Source organism: Balaenoptera musculus, chromosome 5, assembly GCF_009873245.2.
Source record: "Balaenoptera musculus isolate JJ_BM4_2016_0621 chromosome 5, mBalMus1.pri.v3, whole genome shotgun sequence".
NCBI lineage: Eukaryota > Metazoa > Chordata > Mammalia > Artiodactyla > Balaenopteridae > Balaenoptera > Balaenoptera musculus.
In genome coordinates, this window is record NC_045789.1 from 136,113,050 (window position 1) to 136,140,293 (window position 27,244).

The window sequence follows — 27,244 nt, forward strand, 5'->3', positions numbered from 1 at the left end:
AGAGGATACTTGAGCTGAGACCTGAGGGGAATAGGGAGAAAGGTGTGGGGCTGTCTGAGGAGCAGAGCATTATTCAGGGCGAGGGCAGAGCAAGTGGAAGACCCCGATCGTGCATCGTTATGAAGGTGGAACGGAGAGGATTCGCTGAAGGGTTGGATACGGAATGTGAGAGAAACAGGAGGAGTCAAGGATGGTGCCAGAGCTTTTGACTTGAGCAGTGGAAGCACAGAGTTGCCCTTGACTGACACTGGGAAGGTCATGGCAAGGATGGTGGTGGTAAGAATTTGTGGGTTTTCGTTTGTGTTTTTTAAGAGATGCTGTAAGTTGAGATGCCACTCAGACACCGTCTAGTAGCTTGATGGCTCTGTAAGTTTTGGGTTCATGAGAGAGAAACGGAGGTGAGAGAAAGTTTGGAGTAATCTCTACGCAGATGTAGAGATTACAATCATGGGAGTGGAGATCAGCTAGGCCTGTGCTGTTCGGTAAGGTAGCCATGAGCCACGTGCGGCTTCTGAGCATGTGAGATGAGGCTAGTTTGACTCGAGATGTTCTGTAAGTGTCACATACACACCAGATTTCAAAGACTTAGTATGGGAAAAAAGAATGTAAAATAGCTCATTAATGATCTTTTACCTTGATTATATTTGGAGTGATAATATTTTGGGTCTATTGAGTTAAAGTATATTATGAAAATTAATTTCATCTGTTTTTCTTTTTTAACATGGCTGCTAGAAACTTTTAAATTACATTGGCGTGACTCAGGTTTTGCTATTGGATGGCTTCAAAGGAGGAAGTGAATGTAAACAGAGAAGTGTGAGGCCTGGGCGGAGAGCTGGGGAAGAGGAGGGCCCCGTAGAGGAAGGGCCGAGAGGGCGGCGCAGTGAGGGTGGTAACAGTTGTGGTCTCTAGAGCTTGAGCGAAAGAAAAGTACCAGAGAGCAGCTAGGCCTGCCACCGTGTGACCGACGGCCGTGGCTTTAGGAGTCAACAAGTCTTGGAGGTGGTCTGTAGAGTGGGATCTTTCCCTATACTGTTTTGTTTTTGTTTTTTAAGTGAGTCTCATCAGGACAAGAATGCAGCCTTTTCAACCAGAGTTATAATGTAGCCTCTCTGTGGATGCAGCCACACAGTAGGAAGAAGCACACATTTAGAAGATTGGACGCAGTTAATGCAGGCAAGTGGCTGTGACCTTCAAAGCCTCGCTCTCAGGGCTTTCTTTCATCTTGCAACCTTCCCTAGATGAAACGACTGTGAGAATTTCTTACCTTCCTTTTCCCAGTTCTAAGCCGGGGAGTGGACCTAGCCACTGGAGTGGCCATCCATTATCTAGACCTGTAATTGGGTTTTCTGGTTGACACGCAGCTTGTTCTGTTGTGGTAGTCACATGATTTGGCACGCGTCCCCTCCCTGCCCGCCCCCGGCCCCAGTCCACTTCTGGCCTGAGCCAGCGCACAGGGCTCCAGAGCTGAGGAACAGGCTTGGCCCTTCACTGGCAACAGGCCGTCTGAGGACCTTCCGGTGCCGCTCAGGGGCTTCTTTTTACTGTGTTGGTATGTGTGTCAGGCACATGTTTTTGCCCTTAGATCTTATACTTTTTCCCCCTGCATTTCATTCTCCTGTTTCCAAAAACACACTTGCACATCTAAGAACAGTGTTTCCAAGTTTTTTCACTAGCCACGCGATAGAAGCTGTCATGGAACCCGCAGCTCCTCTGAGTGGAACTTACTTGGGCCTTGCCAGGGCAGGCTGGCGACCACCTTGGAAAGGCTCAGGTAGTGCCCTGCAGTCTGCACTGGCTGCGGTGCGGCAGGGCTGGCCTCCCTCTCTCTCTGGCTCGGGAGTCAGGTCTGTCAGCTTCTCAAGAGGCCTCCGGGCCTGTGGGGACAGCGAGCAGTAGTGGCCAAGCCAGGAGCTGATTAAAAGGATCTGCTAAGTGCAAAGCAAAAAGGCGTGGCTTTGATTCTGTACAATCATATGATGGCAAGGCTGCAGGTTAGATGAGGGGCGGATGGTGTGATGGAAAGGGCACCAGTTTCGGACCTAGGCCCACAGTGGCCCTGGGCTTGACTCACCTGGGACCCCGAATACACGTTTAAGTTTCTTAATCCGTAAGATGAGGACGTTTGGTTTAGCTCAGTGTTTGTTCATGCTGTGAAAGCAGTGTCTGCACAAAGTAGGTGCTCAAAGATTTATTGAATGAACGGATGAATAAAAGAATTCTAGAGAGCCCAGGTACTTAGGGCATGAGGCAGAGGGTGGGGCGACGGGGAGGCGTGTTTGGCCAGGCCCCCCCTCCCCTCACCTGTGCCCCTTCAGCCTGTCTCAGATATGGTACTGGGTTCTGCTACTTTGAGAAATGTTTGCACAACACTAGATTAGCAAACCTGTCTCTGAACGTGAAGATGGCATGCTTCCGATGCGCCCCACTGTCACATCCCTATATACTTTTTACCAAGATAAAAGTTGTGGGAGAATAGGGCTTCCCTGGTGGCGCAGTGGTTGAGAGTCTGCCTGCCAATGCGGGGGACGCGGGTTCGGGCCCTGGTCTGGGAGGATCCCGCATGCTGCGGAGCGGCTGGGCCCGTGAGCCACAATTGCTGAGCCTGCGTGTCTGGAGCCTGTGCTCCGCAACGGGAGGGGCCGGGATGGTGGGAGGCCCGCGCACCGCGATGAGGGGTGGCCCCCCGCTCACCACAACTAGAGAGGACCCTCGCACAGAAACGGGGACCCAACACAGCCATAAATAAAATAAATAAATAAATTTAAAAAAAAAAAGTTGTGGGAGAATAAATGCAGTTTCAATCATAGGTAGGGTAGGAAGTGCTGCAGAGGTGCTGTATTGTTTCCTAGCGCAGCTGTAATAAAGTGCCACAAACTAGGTGGCTTAGAACAACAGACATTCTTTCTCAGTTCTGGAGGCCAGAAGTCTGCAGTCCAGATGTTGTCAGCAAGGTTGGTTCCTTCTGGAGGTTCTGAGGGGGGACCTGCTCTGTGTCTGTCTCCTAACTTCTGGTGGTTACTGGCGGTCTTTGGCATTTCTTGGTTTGTAGGCACAGCAGTCCAGTCTTTGCCTTTGTTTTCGTGTGACATTCTCTGTGTGTCTTTGTCCACATTTTCTTTTCATAACGACATCAGTCATTGGATTAGGGCCTGAACAGAGGTAGATTGAAAATGAATAGTGCTTGTAAGAGAATGAAGAAGAGTTACTAATTGAAAGTGATTACGTTGCCTAGAGCTTTGATAAGCATATTCATGTTCTTAAACACAAAACATAGAGTTTTCATAGAGTGGAATGCTGGATTCTGGTTTTTCTGCAGAGCAAACGATGTGTGAGTATGATCATTTCGTGCATGTGCTGAAATCACATTCTCTTAGCTTTAAAATTACTAGACAACACGCCACCATTACCTTCCAGGTTAAGCTGCCTTGTGTCCCCCACTGTGTCTTGCACAAAGTAAACATACACCAAATGGTGGTTGTTTCTGATATTTAACTATGATTAAAGGGGTCGTGAATCTGATGGGGCAGTTGGTTCCTTTATGAGTTCTTTGGTAGGTGGGTTCTCTGGAAAGCAGCTGCAGACAGTTTAGCATGCAGAATGTTGATTAGGAAGTACCCCTGGGAGGGACTTCCCTGGTGGTCCAGTGGCTAAGGTTCTGTGCTGCCAACGCAGGGGGCCTGGGTTTGATCCCTGGTCAGGGAACTAGATCCCACATGCCGCAACTAAATGATCCCGCACGCCGCAACTAAAGAACCCAAATGCCGCAATGAAGGTCGAAGATCCCGTGTGCTGCAACTAAGACCCGGCGCAGCCAAATAAATAAGTAGATATTAAAAAAAGAAAAAAAAGAGAAGTACGCCTGGGGGCCACAGCTGCAGAACCTGCAGAAGGAAGGGAGAAGCTGGGCTGCTTTGCAGGCCCAGTCACAGCCTTGGCGCCCCCCATGGGGAGCTGTGGAGGTAGAACAGCCCTTCAGAGTTGCTCCAGGTTGGACCTGTGTACTCTTGACAGTCATCAGATGTGGGGCAGTCCTGGGAAGGGTCAGGACGCTGGAAGGGACAGCTCCCTGCCGCTGAGGCAGTCCCTGAGGAGCTGGCACAGCACTCCCAGCAGCTGGCAACGTGTCCTTCAGTTGCGGGTCTGGCTGGTACGTCACAGTGTCTGCCACAGTTGGACAGTATTTTTCTTAGAAAATTTTTGATTGATTTGATTTGATTCATTGGTTAGGCTTCTGGAGAAATACGGGATAAGTCTGTGCCCTGTGTCTGTGACTCCCCTCACCCCCCCACTGTGTGTGTAATATGTATGTATGTGTGGCAGGGGTGGGCTCGCGCGGTGAACGGGGTCACAGTGCACAGTAAGCTTTCCTGTCCCAGGTTAGACACACTGGTTTCCTTAAACTTACATTATTTCACATGGTATCGATGCTAACCTGCTATTTTCTTGGTGTGGTTGAGACTTCCTTGGTTTTCTTTAGCCATCTGTCTGCCTGTTTTCAAGTATTTATCAGTGACATTGAGGTCCTCAGAGCAATAGCTCATTCTCAAAAATGTGAAACGTATTTAATGTGAATTTAAATTCTTATCTCATTTTATGCTACTGCTCTCTTTCCCCTGTTGATTTGTCCTGCTTTGATGATTTGAAGGACCCTTTACAGAATCCGTGGTCGTATTGGACTCCATTAGAGCAAAGTGTAATTCCTGGAAAGCCAGAGTTAGATGAGAACATTGCTGCTAAAGTCATCCCCTTTGGGGCCAGAAGGATCCTTCTGGGTTGTTGCGAGTTGTTATCAGATGGTCTGTGGTGGTGAAGAGCTTGACCCTGGCGTTAGCTCAGTCTGCTTTCAAATCCGAACTCTTCCTCTTTTCTTGCTGTTTGGGGAAATTAATTTCCTAAGTTTCAGTTTCATCATCTGTAAAAAGGGAACACGTAGATAGTAAGGATTCAGTAAACGTAAGCTGCTTCTGCTGTTGCTGGAAGAAAACCACGCTTATAAGGAAGAAAGTGTCTTTGTCCACTAATTCTAGATATAGGTGACTGAGCTGTATTTGTGATCTTAGCAAATGTCAAGTAGAAGGAAATGTTCTTAACTAATAAAGAATGTCTACAGAAAACTTAGAGAGACATCCGTCTTAGTGAGGAAGTGTGGAAACATTTCCTGTATAATCTCATAGAAGACAAAGGATGCCCCACTGATACTTCTTCTCTTCATCGTGCTCCTGAGCACCAGCCCACACACAGAGAGAACAGCGTTAATGGGATTGGAATGCTGGGAACACAAAGCTGTCGTCATACGCAGACAGTGATTGTGTAGAACACCTAAGAGAATCTGTAACCTAGTATCTGGGAATAAATCTAATAGCCACGGTCTGCGTGTTGAAAATTAAAACTTGTTTGAAGGACATAAAAGGAGATCCAGTTCAATGGAGAAATGGGCCTTGCTCAGTACTGTAAAGCAGTCAGTTCTCCTCAGATTGACCTGTATATGTAATGCATTTCCAATTAAAATCCCAGTAGGGTTTCTCATAGAATGTGATGGCTGATTCTAAAATTATAAGAAAGAGCGAGGGGCCAAGATTGGGAAGACACCTCTGGAGAAAAATCTCGCAACTTCATGGGAAGGTCTAGTGATGAAGACAGCATGGTGTTGGCGTGGGATGAGTATACTGAGCACAAGACCTGTGATTATGTGGAACTTTGATCCGGGAGAGAAGCGGTGCTGCAGATTGGGGTGGAGGGCTGATCCGTAAGTGATGCTGGGTAGTTGCTTTTCCTTGTAGAAAAAATGAAATTAGATGCCTTCTTCACAATTTCACTTCACTAATTCTAGATATAGGTAACTTGTGGATGGGTTAAGGACTTGAATATTCTATTAGATTTTACAAGGTTGTACTTTGATGACCAAAACCCCAAATCTCAGTGACTTAAACATCAAACATTTCTTCCTGTTTCACATCACATACTGGCTGCTGTGGCTCTGTATTAGGTGTCTTCTCATTCTGGGGCCCATGCTGTTCTGTGATACCAGAAGAGGCCAGGCTGAATCCCATGATCACTTTTAAAGCATCTTTTTGGACCTGGTGTATGTTATGTCTGACCAGTCACAGGGAGCGGTGCAGGGGCATGTACTGAGGCTTCAGGGAGGTACTGCCGGTCTGTCCCGTGGTGACAGTAGAGACCTGCTGGGTAAAGGGATGGATAAGGGAAGGAAAAGGATAGTTGGGAACAATAGTATTGCAGTCTGCCACAAATGTGAGAAGAGAAACTTGAATACTTCAGAAGAAAATGCAGACAAGTATCTTTCCGATCTTGAGGTAAGGAAGGATATCTGAAGACAGTGTATTTAAACTTTAAAGTATATGTGTTATCTGGGGGACGTGGTAAAATGCAGATTCTGATGCAGTGGATCTGGAGTGACGTCTTGGAGTCTGCATTTCTTTTTTTTAATCTTTTTCTTTATTTATTTGGTTGCACCGGGTCTTAGTTGAGGCAGGTGGGCTCCTTAGTCGTGGCATGTGAACTCTTAGTTGCGGCATGCACGTGGGATCTAGTTCCCTGACCAGGGATCGAACCCGGGCCCCCTGCATTGGGAGCGCAGTCCACTGCGCCATCAGGGAAGTCCCAGAGTCTGCATCTCTAACAAGCTCCCAGGGAATGCTGATGCAGCTGGTGCATGCACCACTCTTTGAGTAGCAAAGTCTTTAAGGCACGAACAGTGCCAGCCATAAAAAAGGGAAGGTTGATAAACTCAGCGTATTAAAGTTAGAATTTTTTATCAAAGGATAGCGTAAAGGAAATGATGAGCCACACACTGGGAAAAATACTTCTGGCATATATAACTGGTGAGGGATTAGCGTCCATTATATGAAGAACTTCTAGAAGGCCACAAAAAAGGAACAGTTCAACAGAAAAATGAGTAAAAACTGTGCACAGGGCTTCCCTGGTGGCGCAGTGGTTGAGAGTCTGCCTGCTGATGCAGGGGACACGAGTTCGAGCCCTGGTCTGGGAAGATCCCACATGCTGCAGAGCAGCTAGGCCCGTGCACCACAATTACTGAGCCTGCGCGTCTGGAGCCTGTGCTCCGCAACAAGAGAGGCCGCGACAGTGAGAGGCCTGCGCACCGCGATGAAGAGTGGCCCCCCCTTGCTGCAACTAGAGAAAGCCCTCGCACAGAAACGAAGACCCAACACAGCCATAAATAAATAAATAAAATTAAAAAAACAAAAACAAAAAAAAAAAAACTGTGCACAAGTAGTTCAGATAAGAGGAATCATAGCCAATAAGTATATGAAAAGCTGCTTGTCACTAATGATAAGGGAAATGCAAATTAAATCTCCATGAGGTATTTTTCTTTTTTTACATTCACTACAGTGACAAAAATTCATGTCTCTGAGTACCATGTATTAGAGAGGATGTAGATTAAGGGATAACTTACATACATTGCTGATTGGAGTGCAGTACTGGTATGACCTCTTTGGGAAATAATTTTACTTTATGTTGCAAAGTTCAGCATTTGTATATCCTGTAACTTGACAGTCCCACTTTTGGGTATATATCCTCAGGAAAATGTGTACCAAAAGCCGTATACCAGACTGTTCATAGCTGTTGTGTTTATAATAGCAATTGGAAACAACTCAAATGTTCACTGACAGGAGATTGAATGAAATATGGTATTTATACAATGGAGTATTATAAAATAGTAAAAGTGAATAAACTTCTGCATACAACATGAGTGAATTTTGGAAACATATGCTGAGTAAAAAAAGGAAGTCCCAGGAGATTATATACATCATAATACCATTTTTACAGAGCTCAAGAATAAATACAACTGAAATATATATTGTTTAAACAAATCTGCATTTGTGACAAGTTTTCTCTTTTAAAACAATCAAAGAAATGACACAGGTTAGTAGCCACTGTTGGATGGGGAGGCAGTGGGATGGGGTGGGACGGGGTGGGGAGGTGGACAAATAAATGGTAATGTGTTCTAGGCTGGGTGGTACTTACTACCTTTTTGTGTTTTATAACTGGAAAGCGTTATGTGCATAGATGTTTTACCTGTAATAAAAGCGAACGTTAATACCACTAGTAGGCTCCGTTCTAGAAGACAGATGAAAGAGACAGGCCTACTCTGTCTTAAGTGATTGTGTTAGTCAGGGTCCTCCAGAGAAGCAGAACCAACAGGATAGGGGTGGGGTGGAGGGTGGGGAGAGAAGAAACTGTTTCATGTGATTGTGGAGCTGGAGAAGTCCAGACCCCGGAGAGCTGATGGGGTACCTCCAGTTCAGTCTGAAGGCGGGAGAAGACCGGTATTCCAGTTCAAAGACGGGCAGAGAGAAAGAGAATTCTTTCTTACTCAGACTTCCCGTTCTACTCCGGCCTTCAGTGGACTGGGTGAGGCTCACCCACGTTGGGGAGGGCTGTTTTACTTATTCTACTGATTCAAATGCTAATCTCACCTAGAAAACACCCTCACAGACACAGCCCAGAAACACGTTTACCAAATATCTGGGCACCCATGGCCCAGTCAAGTTGACACCTAAAATTCACCGTCATAGTGACTGTCTCCCTTCCTAACCTCAGTTGCTCTTCTAGTAAAGATCACAGATCCCTGGGGAGGCATCCTTCTATTTCAGTTAACCCTTTCTCGGAGTTTCATGATTCTGAGCAACCATCATGCCAGAGCACTAGTTAGCTAGCTCTGTAGGAGGCCTGGGTGGTGTTGGCTCTGCTGTGCTTCCTCTTCATCCCTCCCCCAAGGACATAAGGACACAAAGGGGATTTTTCTGGAACATAATAGGATACACAGTGGTGATTCAGGTATAGAGCAAGGCGAAGTAGGTTGGTGATGTAGGAGGCGCAGAAGAATGAAATTAATAGATGTGAGATTATCTCAGGGAAAGAATGACAGAACATTGAAGGAAGGATAACAGTTAAACATGAGTGCATGGCGGTCCAGTGGTTAAGACTTGGCCTTCCAGTGCAGGGGATGCGGGTTCGATCCCTGGTCGGGGAGCTAAGATCCCACATGCCTCCTGGCCAAAAAGCAAAACATAAAACAGAAGCGATATTTTAACACATTCAATAAAGACTTAAAAAAAATGGTCCACATAAAAAAAAAAACTTAAAAAAAAATATGAGTTGCATGTATGTGCAATTCTTGTACAAATTGAGGTCTAGCTAACTTACGTTCAAATGGAAATATCCTCTGGGTAGTTGGAAATATTAGACTGAGAGGTCAAAGTAGGAGAATTGATTTGTAGGTGGTGATATTTGCATAAGTTACACAGATCTTTAACATTGTCATCGAATAGTTGAAACATAAATGTTCGTAGGGTCTATAACACAACTCTAGGTAAAAGTCACTCCAGTAGTTATAATTACTGGTAGTTAGGTAACACCTGAAAGATGCATTTGAATAAGATTACTCTAATTTATTAAATATTTCAAGGGGTGATAATCTCTTTTTATTAGAGTTGTTTAATTTTATATTCATCTGAGTAGAATACTCATTACTAACCCCCAAATCAGCTAGTTCACATGACAGAAAACTTGACCAGAATCTATAAGAAAGGAATAATCAATTTCATATTTGACATGAGTTGTTTGAAAGTTGATGTTTTTGTTTAGTGTTTGGATAGTTAACTATTTTTCTTGCATCTTTGTTTATATGCCTTTCTGAAACATGCTGCGTAATATTTCTGCTAATTTTTTCCTTCCTTTACATTCACCTTTGTAACGTAATACTTATGATTTGAACATATCTGTGAAGTTTTAAAGAGTTTTGACCTGTATTGGGCTCTACAGATAGTCATTTTAGTCTGTTTTTTGAGGGGAAGAGTTTTAATTAGTGTAAAATTCCAATCTCAAATGTATCACCTTTGTTGAGTGTCATACTTTGCTGAGTACAGTATTTTAAATATATTTTTCAGGAATGTTACATTGTTAACCTGTCTTTTTTTTTTTTTTTTTTTAAATTTACTGTTGGCTGCTTTGGTTCTTTGTTGTTGTGCGCGGCTTTCTCTGGTTGCGGCGAGGGGGGCTACTCTTTGTTGCGGTGCGCAGCTTCTCTTGTTGCAGAGCATGGGCTCTAGGCACACGGGCTTCAGTAGTTGCAGCTCACAGGCTATAGTGCGCAGGCTCAGTAGTTGTGGCGCACGGGCTTAGTTGCTCCGCAGCATGTGGGATCTTCCCCAACCAGGGCTCAAACCCATGTCCCCTGCATTGGTAGGCGGATTCTTAACCACTGCGCCACCAGGGAAGCCCTAACCTGTCTTTAAAGTACTTACATTTTAGGTTCGAAGAATATGTCTGTTTCATTGATCTAGGGAGAATTCCATACATAAGTAGTCACTTGGGCTCCAAGTGTAGTAGGGCTTCTCAGCATGTTTCCGATTCAGGAATGCCTCAAAGTACACTTAAATTTGGTTGCATTTCTAAATTTTTTAGCAACTGTGCCTGACATCCAGCAAAAGTTTGTTAAATACAGGTATTTCACGTTTAGCTTGTGTCTCCACCAGCCCCAGGAGTGTGCCCTCTGAGCGCCAGCCTCTTTCCTCCATTGTAGATCCACTGGTCAGTTGGATTCACTCTTGGTGGTGGCTCTGCTATGAACATCCTGTTGTCAGATGTCTGTCTTGATCCACTACAAAATAGCTTGGTTGTTCTGTGAAATAGGAACAACCCAAGACCATTTCAGTGGCTGTAGGCACCCGCATAATATTCGGGTGCCTCCCTTGCCTGCTGCGCATGTCATGTAGGTAGGTAGGTCACAGTGGACCCTGCCCTTGCAGTGCGGCAGAGAACGCATTGAGGAGTCAAGAGCCTCCAGGTGTATGTAATCAAAGATAATAAATGAGGATGAGGCATGCCCAGGGGAAAAGGGAGATTCTGGAAGTTTCTGATACTATTAAAAAATGGAGTACTGATTGATTTTACTGTATAGAACAGTACAATTTATGCAGATTATTTAAAGAAAAGGAGAAGGATGTACTTAATGAGCTATAATTCCTAAAATTATATTTTCAGTTTAACTTTTCAACCCTGGGAAATTGAGACTGTAAGGACCCTAGGTGATCTATGTCTTGCTTATAATGTGGGCCTTAGAGAAAATGTTAATTCTTTCTGGTTAGAAGATTATGTTTACCAAAGCGTATTCTGAGGAACACAGAAAGGATCCTTAACAAGTATGGAAAATGCTGTCTACTTTGCTTCCTTCAGGGAGGTTCCACAGGCACATTACCATATTAAAAGTTTCAAGATGTCCTAAAATAAACAAACCTTTTGTTTCAGCTCTGGTATTTCCCGAATTTATGCAAAAAGAAGAAGTTCTATAACAAAAGTAATACATTTTTATATCACCTGGAGTATACCTTGGGGAAACTGTAGCAGGTTATCTTTTAAATGATGACACTGTTCATTTAAATAGCTTCCTAGGGGCTATGATATTGTTATGTTAAGAGTCACATCTAGTGGTGTATAAACACAATGAGATATTACTCAGCCATTAAAAAGAGTGAAATAATGCCATTTGCAGCAACATGGATGGACCTAGAGATTGTCATACTGAGTGAAGTAAGTCAGACAGAGAAGGAGAAATACGGTACGATAATGGGGAATCTAAAAAGAAATGTTACAAGTAGAGCTATTTACAAAACAGACTCACAGACTTAGAGAAGGAACTTAAGGTTGGGGGTGGGGGAGGATAGGGGAGGGATAGTCAGGGAGTTTGGGATCAACAGGTACGAGCTGCTGTATTTAAAATGGATAACCAGCGAGGACTTACTGTAGAGCACGGGGAACTCTGCTCAACTCTGCAGCCTGGAGGGGAGGGGAGTCTGGGGGAGAATGGATACGTGTATATGTGTGGCTGAGTCCCTTTGCTGTGCACCTGAAACTATCACAACATTGTTAATCGGCTATACTCCAATATAAAATAAAAAGTTTAAAAAAAAAGATCATTTTTAAAGCTAAAAAAAAAAAGATCATTTTTAAAGCTAAAAACAAGTCACATCTAAAAACTTGATTTAATCTTTGAAGCATGTATTGAATGAATAATGGATGTAAAATGAAAATATGTACTTTGAACATATTTTGAGTTCTCAAATATATATCTTTTTGCAAAATCAAAGAGAATTTTATTCTGATTCTTTAAAATTTATAACTAGTTGGATATGAGTCAGATAATCCATATAAAATTTTTATACTGAATTAGATATCTCTTATTAACAGATACTAAAACATCACCAGTTGCTTATTACCTAAGTTCGTTTTAGAGAATTGTAATATGTATTACTTAGATTATGGCTTTTAATAGTAACTACAAAAAAGAATTGACCCATTGTCTTACCAGTGAGTTGTAGAATTTCAGGCCATTTTTTTCCCCCACTCATTGAAACTCAGAAGATAGATCACTTTGTAGTTTTGAGATGAGAAGTTGAAAGCTGTAAAATTTTTGTGCACAGACATTTTGACAAGCAACAGTATCACTTTGAAAAATTATTTTAGTACACAATGATCTAGTATTTTACTTGATAAAATGTTTCATCCTTGATGAAATGGGTTTCATCATGTTAGAGCTTTTTGCATTTTCAACAATTCTAAAAATCTACTTGTTTTAATTTTTTGTTTCCAAATAAACTTGCTTTGGGCTTGTGAAAATTTGCATTTCTTAGAGTGAAGGTCAATTTAAGTTTCTCCTAATTGAAGTTTTTAGGTTTCTAAAATTTAGTTGTTCCATCACTTTTCCAACAATTTTTCTAAAAGCTTTCTAGAATTTCATAATAGTGAACTATGTTTTGATTTTGGGATTTTGTTTGGTAGCTGGTTTGTAATCTTTTACACTATTTCTTTATTTCAGATGTAAGTGTATACGTTTCCCCCTCCCTTTTGACCCAAATGGCTTCATGCGTGTTTTTTTATCCTGTAAACTGTGTGACGTGAAGTCTTCCCCTTTTAGGGAAAAAAGGGCATTTTAAAAAATCTCCATAGAACTTTTTTGAAGGCATAAAAACTATCGTTTTGTAGCCCTGCTAAAGAATTCTGACATCTAATAGATCTTGAACTAAACACCCCATTGGTTACTGTACTGTGATAACCTGCAAAGAAATTATAACCTTTGAAAAGCAGTTCAGCTTTTCAAACCAGAAATATTAACAGATGAGTATGAATCAGCAAATAACTGCCAGTCAAGTAAAAGTTAGAAATAAAGCAACGTTACTTTACATAAGCAGTTCATCTCCTTAATATTCAGCCCAGTTAAAACTATAAGAACATAGAGGCTGATCCAAACTTTCATTTCTGTAAGCATTTGACAACAGCACGGTCAGTAGAGGGGAATTCATCCAAGCTGGATGGAAAGCTCTTCCCTTTTATTCATTCTCATTACACGCTTGATCTACATCTCATTTGTTTTGCTTTAATGGAAGTCTGTTTAGTACTTCTGATTCTTATGTAGAACTGAGTGCTTTCACCTATACTTTATCTTAATATAGTTGGTTCTTCCTTTTTTCTTCCTTATCTTTTAAACATAGATATTGACCCAGGTCTGTTACATGCCTGCAATTTATTAAGACACCTGCTAGTTCCTGTTACTATCAAGTAGTAGTCTTATCTATAAGAACAATCCCACATTTATGAAAAAAATTCATTTTATTTGTCACTGGGGAATATACACTTACCAGTTCATTTCTGATAACCTGTAGTAAAAATGGAATTTCTTAATCTGTTATTCAATTCTTCCTATTTGCACAGAAGGAACTCATGTCCCACACTAGATTTATTGATTACGTTATTTTAAAATGGAGCCTTATTCATTTCCTAGGACTTGACACACTTCTAGATGGGGAAGAGACTGTAGGTCTGATTGTCCATTTCCATATAGTTTTCCAGTTATGTGGCTGAACAGGTGTACATGACCAGCTTTTAGCCCTTGGTCCTGTCTTCAGTGATGGGGCTGTAGGTTAGGTTATAGATTCTCTGTGGATTTTCTCTTCTGGCCATAAATTGGCTCTGGAGCCAGGCCACCTACTTAAAGAGAAAAGCAATACCTTGTGTTCCAAATTGCACTGAGATCTGAAACTAACAGGCAAAGATTGTGTGTATAACTATCTCATTGTATGAGTGCACACTCTGGTTTGCTTGGCAAATATTATTTAGGAAATTTGTGAGAGTAGTAGAATATAAAAGCCAGAGTCTTACTATTTCAGACATCTATTTTCTTTTCTATGATCTTTTTTCTATTTCTATCTTATACCCTTTACCTTTCCCCTTCAAAGGCTTTTCTTTATGTGAAAATCCTGTGGACACCCAAATTGAAGAATTATGAAAAGATAGTTGCAGGTAATGTAGGCCTTTGATGAATACTGAGCATTTTAACCATTTTTTGATGAAATTTGTAGTGAAAAAGGGCCAGTTAAAAATAGAGTGAAGGCATAATTTGCAGAAGTACCATACCAGGTCAAAGGGAGGGCAGTGGGTTTCAGTGGGAAGTCCAAATTGGTTACCTAAGGATGAAGACCAAAGCCCACTAATTCAGGGTGGTGACACCGAAGGAAAAACCCCGAGGGTCGCTGTCTGTGTGTCACTAACACCGTGCACACTGCCTGGTACACAGTAAGCCTCCAGTAGGTGTGTGGGTGGTGAGAGAATGAGTGAGAGCCCTGGGTTAGAGGGTTACTCCCTTCCGGGGGGTTTAGAACTTGACTAGAGTTGAGTCCCTCCCCAACCCTCCCCGCCCTGTGCTGGTGTTATGAATATTGTTTTATTTCCCAAACTTTCTCCTTCAGAGTTCATTCCCCCCATTAGATTTGGAAAGTATTTGGCTAGACACAGTTTTGATCACCTGCCAGGGCCTAAGCATTCTGCTAAATAGTACCTGGAGTATGTCACAATTTGGCCCTGAAAGACCTTTCAGCCTCATTTGAGGGGACCCACACACAGGGAGGCAGTTGGAGAATCGTGTGAATGGAGGTCATTGGAAGGCGAGGGTGATGAGGACAGCAAGAGCCCTCAGTGTCGCAGGGAGAGAGCGGTGCGGCCTGGCCTTACGTAGAGAAGGCTTCTTAGAGGAGATGGGGCAGGACCCAACTCCACTGCCACTTAGGTGTTAATGTCTCAGCGGTGTTCATGCCTTCCGAAACCTTTCTGAGCGTGTTAGTCTAGTCTCTTTTGTATGGATTATTTTTCTTGTGCAGTGTTTTAGTTGATCTGTGCCTTTGAATATTCCATCTAAGTTTACCAGACGGCTGGTTTCAACAATGTTAGACTTTAGGGTTGTTTCCTATGAAGAGTCCCATATTTTTTGCCCCTTGAAGCAGTCATTAGGGCCACTGACACACCTGTTCCTGCTCTTCCCTCTCCTGCCCAGCCTGTGAGAGGAGTGCGTCTCCCCACCTTGTGTAAGTGAAGTGAGGCCATGAGACTCGGTTTGACTGATGAGGTGTGAGTGACTCACGTCCAGGAGGAAGCTTTCAGAGCGCTGGTACACACTTGGGTGCAGATCTTCTTTTTCTCTCATTCCTGGACTAGCAGGGTTCAAGACTGGCAGCCGTAGTCATCCTGTGTCCCAGGGTGATTCTGCCGAGTGACTGTGCCGAGTATCCCTGCCAGCCCGGGGTGGCCGCGTAGCATGAGCGGGATAGCAGACCTTTGTGTTCAGCTGCGGCGATTCGGGAGTTGTTTCTGCAGCACATCTACCCTCTTTGGACTAAGTAACCTTTCCTCCCAGTTTTGTCCGTTGGCCCTCTATTCTGTTTATTCTCAGTTTTCGTTTTGCTGTGTTGATAAGCTTCTCTCTTCTTGCCGTTCTGTATAGTCTGGCTTCATCGTTAAAGCTTCCATGATTGCGTTCTACCGTAACGAAATTTGACTTGTTGACATTTGAGGCCTCTCAAACATAAAGGTAAATCTTTTCCAGTTCCCTCACACGGTTCCTCTTGGGCACGGTGTTATCTCAAAATAGCTGGGGTTGGTACCCTACCTTCCGGGTGTAAGGAAGAGTGTCTCGTACAGTCTACAGGCACATGAGGAGGGACATGTGAACTCTTGAAAAGAGCTAACGGTTCTTGGTTTAGCCCAACATAATCATTGCCAGCATTGTCCAGTAGAACTGTGATGATGGAAATGTCCTGTACTTTATATTTGCACAGAAGCCGCCAGCCATGTGTGGCTGTTGAGCACTTGAAATGTGGCTGGTGTGGCTGAGGAACTGATTTTTAATTTAAATTTAAGTAGCCACATGTGACTAGTGACTACTGTGTCTGACAATGTAGTAAGACCCTAGAACATCACTGGGATGACATAATGCTAGGTGAAAAATGCAGGATACAAAAGTATATATTCGTTTTTAACATGTTGAAATAATGAAAAATTTTAAGTTCTTTGCAAAGGAAAAAACACTGATAATCACACCAGAATACTAACAGTGAATTGTATTAGGGTAGAGAAATGTGTATGGGTGCCCTTCTGTTTTCATAGTTTAAAAATACTTAAAAAAAAAAAAAAACTTTTATAATAAAAGTATATATGAGCAGAAAGAAAAAGTGCTCTGAGACTAAAAGAATGCTTCAGCAAGTGAATATATCGCTTGAACAGAGCTGCACAGGTAATTCTTCACAAGACCTACATTTTGTTCAGTACATTTTTCCTGAAGAAGCCAGATTTACAGCTGTTTACTGTCTGGTGCTCTTTATGATCGGTTGTGCTGGAACACAAGTAACTTGAGAGAGCAGTCCACAAATAATGTTGTATGTACCGTGTCAGAAAGACAGTATGCTGTTTGAAATAATTTTTATGAGTTTTGAGCAAACCTAAAATTATGTACATTATATTACCAAAAATGAAGGAAAGTACCTTAATATGTCTGCCACATGTCTGCTCTACTTGAGCACTAAGGAAACTGAGCTATAGATTGAGTGTATGTCTCTTACAGCTGTTTAAAGGCACTCATGGGAGCTGTAACTTGAATTATTTTCAGTAACGTATGTGGTGTTACAAAGAGTATAAAAAGATGGCACTACATTTCTTAGCACATTGTTACATAGGGGATGAGATTTTGGAAGATCAATGAGCTGCTTCAAAACCACCCCTCAGGGGCTTCCCTGGTGGTGCAGTGGTTAAGAATCCGCCTGCCAATGCAGGGGACACGGGTTCAAGCCCTGTTCCGGAAGGATCCCACATGCCACGGAGCAGCTAAGCCCGTGTGCCACAACTACTGAGACTGCGCTCTAGAGCCTGCGAGCCACAACTACTGAGCCCACGTGGTACAACTACTGAAGCCTGCACGCCTGGAGCCCCTCCTGCACAACAAGGGAAGCCACCGTGTTGGGAAGCCCGCGCACCACAACAAAGAGTAGCCCCTGCTCTCCGCAACTAGAGAAAGCCCATGCACAGCAATGAAGGCCCAATGCAGCCCAAAATAAATAAATTTATTAAAAAAAAAAAAAACAAACCACCCCTCAGCACCCTGCCCCCACCCCCCCAAAAAAATCCCACTTCATTATTAAATTACTCATTTGAAGATTGTGGCATTACTATGTTTGTCTGGCTATTGTTGAAAAAGTACTTAGGTAATAACCTCAGTGCCTAGATCTGTTTTTTCTCCTTAATAGACAAATCATTTGTGACTAATTATCACTCTGAAAACATGCGGACTAGGTAAAGAATTAAATGCTTTCGGTTTTAGAATTCAGTTTGTTATTCTAGTTCCAGGTCTGATCATAAGCACCACAGGCCCCAGGGCCCTCACTCCTGGAGACTGAGGGTGACACGGGGTTTCTTGCGGGGGTGGAGGGGTGTGTGTGTGTGGAGGGGTGTCATGGGCGTGGACGGGGCTTGACGGATGTTCCCCCCTCACTCCTCCACTTTCACTTCCAGGCTCACATTAATACTAGGCTTGGAGGCTTTCATCCATCCCCATGTCTCTGGGGGGTGATTTTCATTCACCAGCAAGGCTATGTTTAATTCTAGAGTCCTTAAAATGTCTAGAAATTGCACACTAGGCCACAGAAGGAAAGCGGTGTGGGCTAAGCTTCTGAGTCTGTACTGTTTGGGGATAGTGTGGCTTAAATGCAGAGGTTGCCCTGCAGATGTGCACATTCCAAAAGACAGGAAACAGCAGGCATGGTATTTCTGTGTTCATCCTCTGCACTTCACCACCTGGAGTTCTTAGCAGCGTCGCACTGGAATTTGTAGTAGAGACCAAACTGTTACTTAAAAAGAGGAAAGGCTTTGCTATGACTAAAACTAGATTTTTATTGTAAATGAAGGTGATTTCATAGTTGTTGTTTTTTTTTAAAGATAGCGAGGAAATTATTTTTTGTACTAGAAGCCTAATGTATTTTACATAATTACTGTTCTTCAGATAATCATATTAGTGAAGAACCCTGTTAGAGTAAGCAAGTATAAACAATTTGAGGGGGGTAGTTTGTAATAACACCACCTTCCATTGGTGTGACATTTCTTGAGATACAAAGGCCACAGATATCAATACTTGGATGCATTTCTCACTTGCTCATTGAAACAACCTTGTGAGAAGTTGAGAGGCAGGGAGAGCAAGTATTTATTATTCTCCTTTACAGATGAGTTATGGGCAGAAAACGCAGCTATTCAGTAGTGGAAGTGATACTGACTACAAAAACCTACATGTTATGGACCACTGGGCTGGTGCACTTTACACTCTTCCGTCCTGCGCTCCTGAATTACAGAAGACGCATGCTTCCATGGGCATTAATCAGCTATATATATTTTTTGGTATCCTTAATAGAAACCGTTTAAAATTTAAAGTAAAAAAGACAAGAGAAATTCTAAAATAAGTGTATTATTGTTGGACCTTTAAAATTATCATTTATACAGCCCAGTCTTCAGGATGATTTGCGTTAATTTTACGTGGGAGAAAGATGCTCAAGACAATTTGAAGGTCCTTTTTTCTCAGCGTAAACCTTCGTAGAAGGAAAAGTTGAAAAAACGAAACAAAACGAAGAACCTTTGAGTGTATATGGTGGTGCTTTTTCTTTAAAACTTTTAGAGAAGTTAAACTAAAATGCAGTTTAACTTCATACTGACTAAACTTCACATTTGGAATGAGTATGAAGGTGAATAGACAGAGTTTGACATTTGGGTGTTTGCCAGCCATGTTCTTGAACTTGCCAGGTGGATGTTAAGTGGGTTTTGCATGTGCTTGTGAGATCCGTCCATTGTTTTGGCCACGCGGTGGATCACACCTGAAGTAAGTTAAACAGATAATTTTCAGTTCAGAACTAGAAATAGAGTCTCTCATTTGGTCAGATGTTCCCTCTGCTACCAAAGGCTTGCAGCTTAGGGGAGGGGAAGCTTAGTTATGACCCAATATTTATACCTGGGCCATCTCTTAACAGTTTAGGTTCACAGTAAGGAGAATGGACACTCTTGAGCTCCAGGAACATTTAGACCTGTCATCACGGTACAGGAGGAAGCCAGCTTGGGGTGCTTCTGTCTCAGACCCTTGTTATTGGTGTCCAGTTTACAGGTGCTGCCCAGGTGACTACATAGGCTGACGCTCCCAGACTTAACAGCCTTTCCTCTCTTTTCCTCAGTCCTCTTGAGTCTGTTCTATGTAGAGAGTAAAAACAAACTATAGTCACTAATGACTCTAGGCATATGGACAATTTAAAAATTATATGGCATCAGCTATTGAACTAGTCACAGCAGGAGTTCTGTTAGGGCTATGATGCAAGGGAAGGTCTTAACTGGCTTTGATGAGATCATGGGCATTCAATGTGTTTTGCTTTTTTTTTTGCATCTCACCTACTTCTTGAATCCTTTCACTTGTCTAAATCTCTTAATGACAACAGAGAGAATCCCATGGTTGGGTTGATACCATGTTTTAAAGTAAACATAGTAAACTGAAACAGTTTTTCTTTATCAGTCTTAACAGTGAACCAGGTCTGTCATATGTGAATTTTTAAGGCCTTTATGCATTTAAATAATGGAAAAAAACCTTATACTAAGTTGTTCACAGCGAAACTAATTTTTAGAAGTTCTCTGGCAAAGACAATTATATACATTTCATTAATGACATTCTTCTGATACCTCTGTACTCTCTGGATCTGATGTATATTGTTGGATTCAATTCCCTAAAATTTTGTTTAGATTTTTTGCATCTGTGTTCGTGAGCCATATTGGTCTGTAGTTTTCTTATAATATCTTAGTCTGGTTTTTATGTTAGGATAATGCTGGCCTCTTAACATGATTTGGGAAATATTCCCTCCTCTTCAATTTTTGAGAAGAGTTTGTATAGAATTGGCATTATACTTTCCTTAAATATCCGGTAGAATTCACCTTTAAGCCAACTGGGCCTGGAAATTTCTTTGTGGGAAAGTTTTTGTTTGTTTGTTTGTTTGTTTGTTTATTTTGGCTGCGTTGGGTCTTCGTTTGCTGCGTGCAGGTTTTCTCTAGCTGCGGCGAGTGGGGGCCACCCCTCGCTGCAGTGCACGGGCCTGTCACTGTGGTGGCTTCACTTGTTGCAGAGAACAGGCTCCAGGCGCACGGGCTTCAGTAGTTGCAGCACGCAGGCTTCAGTAGTTGTGGCTCGCGGGCTCTAGAGTGCAGGCTCAGTAGTTGCGGCACGTGGGCCTAGTCGCTCTGCGGCATGTGGAATCTTCCCAGACCAGGGCTCTAACCCATGCCCCCTGCATTGGCAGGCAGATTCCCAACCATGGCACCACCAGGGAAGCCCCTGTGGGAACGTTTTAAACTGTAAACCCAGTTCCTTTTATAGGAACAGGGCTATTAATTCTATTTATTCTTGAGTGAACTTTGGTAGTTTGTGTTTTCAAGGAATTTGTCCATTTCATCTAAGTTTATTTTATTGGTGCAAATTTTTCTAATATCCCCTTATTGTCTTTTTTATATCTGTAGAATCTGTAGTCTCACCTCTTTCATTCTTGATATTGGTAATTTGTCTTCTCTCTTTCCTAAACAGTCTGACTAGAGGTCCATCTTGTTGTCTAAAAGAACCAGCTTTTGGTTTCATTGTTTTTCCATTTTCTATTTCATTGATTTCTGCTCTCATCTTTTATTTCCCTCTTCTGCTTAGCTTAGGTTTCATTTGCTCTTCTTTTTCTAGTTTCTTAAGATGAAAACTGAGGTCACTGATTTGAGACCTTTTCTAATATAGGCTCTCTTTGTGCTGTAAATTTTCCCCTAAATACTGCTTTAGTGACAACCTAAAAATATTGATACGTTGTGTTTTTATTTTCATTCAATTCAAAATACTTTCTAATTTCTCCTTTGATTTCTTCTTTGCCCTATTGGTTATGTAGAAATATGTTCTTTTTAACTTTTTAAAAAAAATTTTGGCTGCCTTGGGTCTTTCTTACTGCGTGCGGGCTTTCTCTAGTTGTGGAGAGCGGGGGCTACTCTTCGCTGTGATGCGTGGGCTTCTCATCGGGGTGGCTTCTCTTGTTGCAGAGCACGGGCTGTAGGCACTCGGGCTTCAGTAGCTGTGGCATGCGGGCTCAGCAGTTGTGGGTCACGGGCTTAGCTGCTCCGCAGCGTGTGGGATCTTCCCGGACCAGGGCTCAAACCCGTGTCCCCTGCACTGGCAGGCGGATTCCTAACCGCTGGACCACAAGGGAAGTCCCATCCTTTTACTTTTAACCTATTTGTGAGTTTACATTTATTGTAGAATTTTTACTATATTGTAATTGGGACTTGTTGTTTTAAGACCCATCTCTGCCTTTTAATTGGTTGTTTAAGCCATTTAAATTTATTATGATTATTAACAGCTATCTTATCACAGTCTTCAAGAGTTATCATACCATTTCATGTGATGTATAAGAACCTTATAATAGTGTTCCAGTTTCCCACTCCTGGTCTTTATGCTGTTGTTGTCATACATTTTATTTATACATATGTTATAAACCTCACAATACGTTGTTGTTTTTGTTTCAACAGTCAGTTATCTATGTTCTTTCTTTCTTTTTTTTTTTTTTTTTTAAACCATTGGCCATGCAGCAAGGCATGTAGGATTTTAGTTCCCTGACCAGGGATAGAACCCACGTCCCCTGCATTGGAAGTGCGGAGTCCTAACCACTGGACTGCCAGGGAAGTCCCTCAGTTATCTTTTAAAGATACTTAAATAACAAGAAAATTTTAGTTAATGTTTCTGGTGCTCTTTGTTCCTTTGTGTGGGTAGGACATTTTGTCCTATCATTTTCCTTCTGCCTAAAGGACTTCCTTTGACATTTCATTTAGGGCAGGATTGCTGGTGATGAATTCTTTCAGCTTTTCCACGTCTGAAAAAGTGTTTGTTTCACCTTTGTTTTGAAATACACTTTTTTTTTTTGAAATATACTTTTGATGAGTACAGGATTCTCAGTTGACAGTTTTTTTTTCTTTCAATACTTTAAAGTGTTTTTGCCCCATTATCTTCTCATTTGCATAGTTTCCATCAAGAAATCTGATGTCATCCATATCTTTGTTCTACCTAATGTTTCTTTTTTTCTCTGGTGACTTTATTACTGGTTTGAATAGTTTTATTATGTGTTGATTTCTACATGTTTCTTATGCTTAGAGTTCATTGAACTTCTTGGATATGTGTGTTTTGGTTTTCATTAGTTTTGGAAAAATTTTGGCCACTATTCAAATATTTTTTTCTGTCCTTCTCTCTCTCTCCCAATTACATGTATGTTAGATTTCTTAAAGTTATCACCCAGCTCACTGAAGCGCTGTTAATTTTTTGAACTTCTTTTTCTCTCCATATTTCATTTTGTATAGTTTTGTGTATGTGTGTGGTTTAAGATTCAGTCATCTTTTCTTCTCAAATGTCTGATCTGCCATTAGTCCCGTCCTATATTTTTAATCTCAGACATTGTAGTTTTCATCTTTAGATATTTGAATTTTATGTCTTTTCAAACATATGGAATATAGTCATAATAACTGTTTTAAAGGCTTTTTCTGCTAATTCTAACTTTTGTGTTGATTCTGGATTGGTTTCAGTTAATTTTTCTCCTCATTTGCATTCCCTTTGTGTCCCATTTCTTTGCATGGCTGCTAATTGTTTATTTATTTATTTATTTATTTAGGCTGCACCGTGGGTCTTGTGGCATCTTAGTTCCCCTACCAGGGATTGAACCCAGGCCCTCAACATTGAGATCGGAGTCCTAACCATTGGACCACTGGGGAATTCTCACATGCATGCTAATTTTTGATTGGATGCCAAACATTGTAAATTTTATCTTCTTGGGTGGTGGATATTTTGTATCCCTTGAGCTTTGTTCTGGGGCCACAGTGAAAATAGTTGGAAACAGTTTGGTCTTTTGGGTCTTGATTTTAAGATTAGTTAGGCAGGTCCAGAGCAGTGTTTAGTGTAGGGCTAATTATTCCCCATTACTAAGTCGAGACCCTTCTGAGCACTCTACCTAGTGTGCCCTGAATTATGAGGTTTTCCAGTCTGGCTGGTAGGAAACAGGCACCATCCCCAGCCACGCTGAGCCTTAGGGACTGTTTCCTCCTTTCCTTTATGATGACCCTTTCCTGTGCCGTGGCTGGGTCCTCACATGCATGCCCCGATTAACACTCTGTTGAAGGCTTAGGAGCGACCCTTTGCAGATATCTGGTGTTTTCCTCTGCACAGCTCTCTCCTCTCAGTACTTTTCCTGTGATCTCCAGCTGCCTTAGTTTCTCTGACCTACTTCCTTCAGCCACCGCTTCATGTCTCCTCATTGTCTTGGTGCAACCTTCATTGAATGAGTACTGGCTATCCACTTGCTTCAGGTGATGTCCCCAGAAGTGAATGTATTGTTTAATCGATGATCTGTCTGGCATCCTGAGATCCACACGTATTAAACAATTTATGGAAAATGTTTTAATTTTGAGAGTCAGCTGGAAAATTTCAGCAAGTAAACATTATAGAAAATCTTTGCTTTAATTTATCTAGTTTTTATAATTCAGAAAAGAATTATAGAGAAGACCTTAGAAAGTAGCAGAATACATATTAGTGATACATTAATCTAGTAACTTCATCCTGTGGTGGATTTAAACATCTTTTCTTTATATTTAATGTTTGTAACATTTAGTGTGTAGTTCTAGATGAAGTGCAAGAAACTGAGCATTAAATCTTTGGTGAAGAGTGTCTGTCTTTCTGACTTGATGCTCTTACTAAAAATAATTATTAATACTTTTTAAAAAGTCATTTTTGTAACCCTCTTATTATCTGCTAAAATTCATGCAAAAGCTGATCCAATGAGATTTACCTATCACTATGTTAGTTTTCATTTTCTAGTGGCATAAATTAATCAGAACTCTAGCATAAAGAATATTATGACTTAATAAAGCCATTGTTAGATTAGTATGACGTATTGAAAGTATGTTAATTTAGTGGAAAAGAGTGGCGTCTATCACAAGTAATCAGAAAGTCAACCTAGGTATATAAGAAGAAAAGTTAAAATAGATATAACTGGGGGCTTCCCTGGTGGCGCAGTGGTTGAGAATCTGCCTGCTAATGCAGGGGACACGGGTTCGCGCCCGGGTCTGGGAAGATCCCACATGCCGCGGAGCAACTAGGCCCGTGAGCCACAACTACTGAGCCTGCGCGTCTGGAGCCTGTGCTCCACAGCAAGAGAGGCCGCGATGGTGAGAGGCCCGCGCGCCGCGATGAAGAGTGGCCCCCACTTGCCGCAACTGGAGAAGGCCCTCGCACAGAGACGAAGACCCAACACAGCCATAAATAAATGGATAAATAAATAAATAAATAAATAGATAGATAGATAGATAGATATAACAGTATAGCCTGGCAGGGCTATAAGACAAATGTGTGTTTCATCTTAATTTTTATGAAATAAGTGATGAGCAGTCCAAAGTCTTTAGCCATACAAAAATTGATTACCTATGTGAAACTTAAATTGATGGGACTAATTTTTTTTACCAGTGTTTCAATGAAATTACCGTTCAACTGCTTGTTTCTGTTTTACTTTAAAATGAGCTAGTGATTTGTTACGAGATAAGTTCTTTCAGCATAGCAAAATTTTACAAGTCCAGTCTCTTGAGACATAGCAAAATAAACATGAGTATAATTGAGCATGAGTACAAAAATACAAATTTCTGAGTTTTCCTTACTTTTAAATGATATGAAGCTTTTAAAAGTTTAAAATGTCACTTAGTTTAAAATGTCAACGATTACAGTAAAAAAAAAAAATAATGTTCTAAGATACCAAAGGTATTTTAATAAAGAGGAATGGTTCATTTGGATTTTTTTCAAAAGATCAGTACTGTAATTTATATCTATACATAACACATACCTTTTTTCTCTCTTATTTTTGTAGGTTCTGCTGGAGACTTACATTTGGCCTCAATGTGAAATCAAAGTAGAAAATCACATCTACATGCGTGTTGCTGTCAGGATGTTGGTTCATTGGTCGTGTGCCTGAGGAGGGAAATTCCGTTCTAGACGGCTGACTGCCAGCAAAAGTAAATGCTCACCCTAGATGTCAAGCTCCTCTCCTTTCTACTGGAGTGAAAATCCCCTCCAGATACCAACGGAACATCGCTGCAGAAAATGCTCCGCATTTTAAGGGTGTCAGCAGCCTAAATTCATGCGCCCTATCTGTACAGTTGTTGTGGATGGTTTACCATCTGAAAGCTCCTCAAGCTCTTATCCAGGCCCTGTATCTGTCTCTGAAATGTCTCTGCTTCATGCTTTGGGTCCAGTGCAGACCTGGCTGGGACAAGAGCTAGAGAAATGTGGCATTGATGCCATGATTTATACTCGATACGTCCTCAGTCTTCTGCTGCATGACAGCTATGACTACGACCTGCAGGAACAGGTATTTACATGTTGTAAATGTCTTGTGAAAATTTATGATTGTGTCTACATTTTCCTTCAAAGAGCACTTCCGTATTCTAGCACAAGTTAGACGGCTGGGGTCCACAAACTTTTAAGCTGTCAGTGAATATAGATGAGCCGCGTTACCAAACACACTGTTTGGTTCAGTCATTTTCTCTGAGATTTTCTTGATGTTGATTGCATTGTGGCACAGACTCTGGATCTTGTCACAGATGGTAATAGTTTGATGACCCGCTGCCTTTGAGTTAGCACTGCTCCAGAGTGTTGGTTTCTACTATTTAGGAAAATCACACATTGTGATTAGACGTTTTAATCGTTGGGTCTGTTATACTTCTTAACATTCCAAAGTTTAATATCTCATTTTATCTCCAAGAACGATGATAAACTGCTTATTAATCAAAGTGTGTGTTTTGAATCAGTAGACTTAAAATTTTGGTAAAGCATATAACCTTAAAGCGGCCAATATACATTTTACTTGACTTAGGTGCTTAAAGTGAAGAAAGCAACCAAATCTATGTTCTTGAAAAAAATCTCAACTTCAGTCTCACTCTCCAAGAGAAGCTCCGGAATGTGAGGCTTGCTGAAAGGGAAGCAGAGTCATCAGCACTGAACGAATGAGCTCGGGGTGACTTCTGGGTACAAATTTCATGTAAAAGGGAGTGTTTTGGGAATTCCCTGGCGGTCTAGTGGTTAGCACTCCGCACTTCCATTGCACAGATTCGATCCCTGGTTGGGGAACTAAGGTCCCACATGCCTTGTGTCACGGCTAAAAGATAAAAACTTTTTAAAAAGGGGAGTGTTTTGTGGGCAGTATTTGTTGTTGTTGTTTTAAACCGTTGTTACTAACACTGAAAGCAGGGACAAACTTTCATTGATGGAAGAATCTGGCTTTGACCTTCCAAACCACAGAGCAGTTTCAGAGTCCTGTACATACAGGGGGTTTCACAGCATGCCTAACATTCTGTCACATGTCAGTTGTGCAGAGTATTTTCCACTGCTGGTGTTCCCCATCCTTTCTAGCTGGACACAACTACATTTCCCCTGCTTCCAGGTTGCTTACTGCCCTGGCTGGTGATTATTAGGTCAAGTAAGGCTTTGAGGGGGTTGACTTAAAACCTAATAATCAGAAAATGTGTTATTTTGGTGGTCAGTATTTTGTATAATTTTCTTACCAAAGCTCTATTATTTTCCATCATCTTTCCAGGAAATGTACTTTAAGGGCAAGTAAAATGTTAAATCTACCAACATAGAAGAGTTTTTATTTCCAGAAATGAGGCAGATATTTCTCTTAACTCAAAAATCATGTACTTCAGTGGTAAATATGTACTCATAGGAAACAAATCGTTTTTTAGTAGGAGTTTAATAAGACTTCTCACTTCTTAAAATTGTGTATTAACAGTATCAACACCAATAAATTTATTA

General features: G+C 41.6%; 1 protein-coding gene across 8 annotated transcripts in view; it reads left to right on the forward strand.

Moving 5' to 3' along the window:
• KIAA0232 (KIAA0232 ortholog) overlaps positions 1-27,244 on the forward strand; it is an 89,303-nt gene that overhangs the window by 8,611 nt on the left and 53,448 nt on the right. For 7 of the 8 annotated variants that reach the window (XR_005019996.1, XM_036853096.1, XM_036853092.1 and 4 more), the window contains exon 2: positions 25,302-25,802. Coding sequence is in view for 7 of the 8 variants with exons in the window: in XM_036853096.1 (XP_036708991.1) it covers positions 25,572-25,802 (231 nt within the window). In the remaining variant the exon portion in view is untranslated. Of the gene's footprint in view, positions 1-23,614; positions 23,755-25,301; positions 25,803-27,244 lie in introns of all 8 variants that reach the window. The other variant, XM_036853089.1, reaches the window with a different exon arrangement.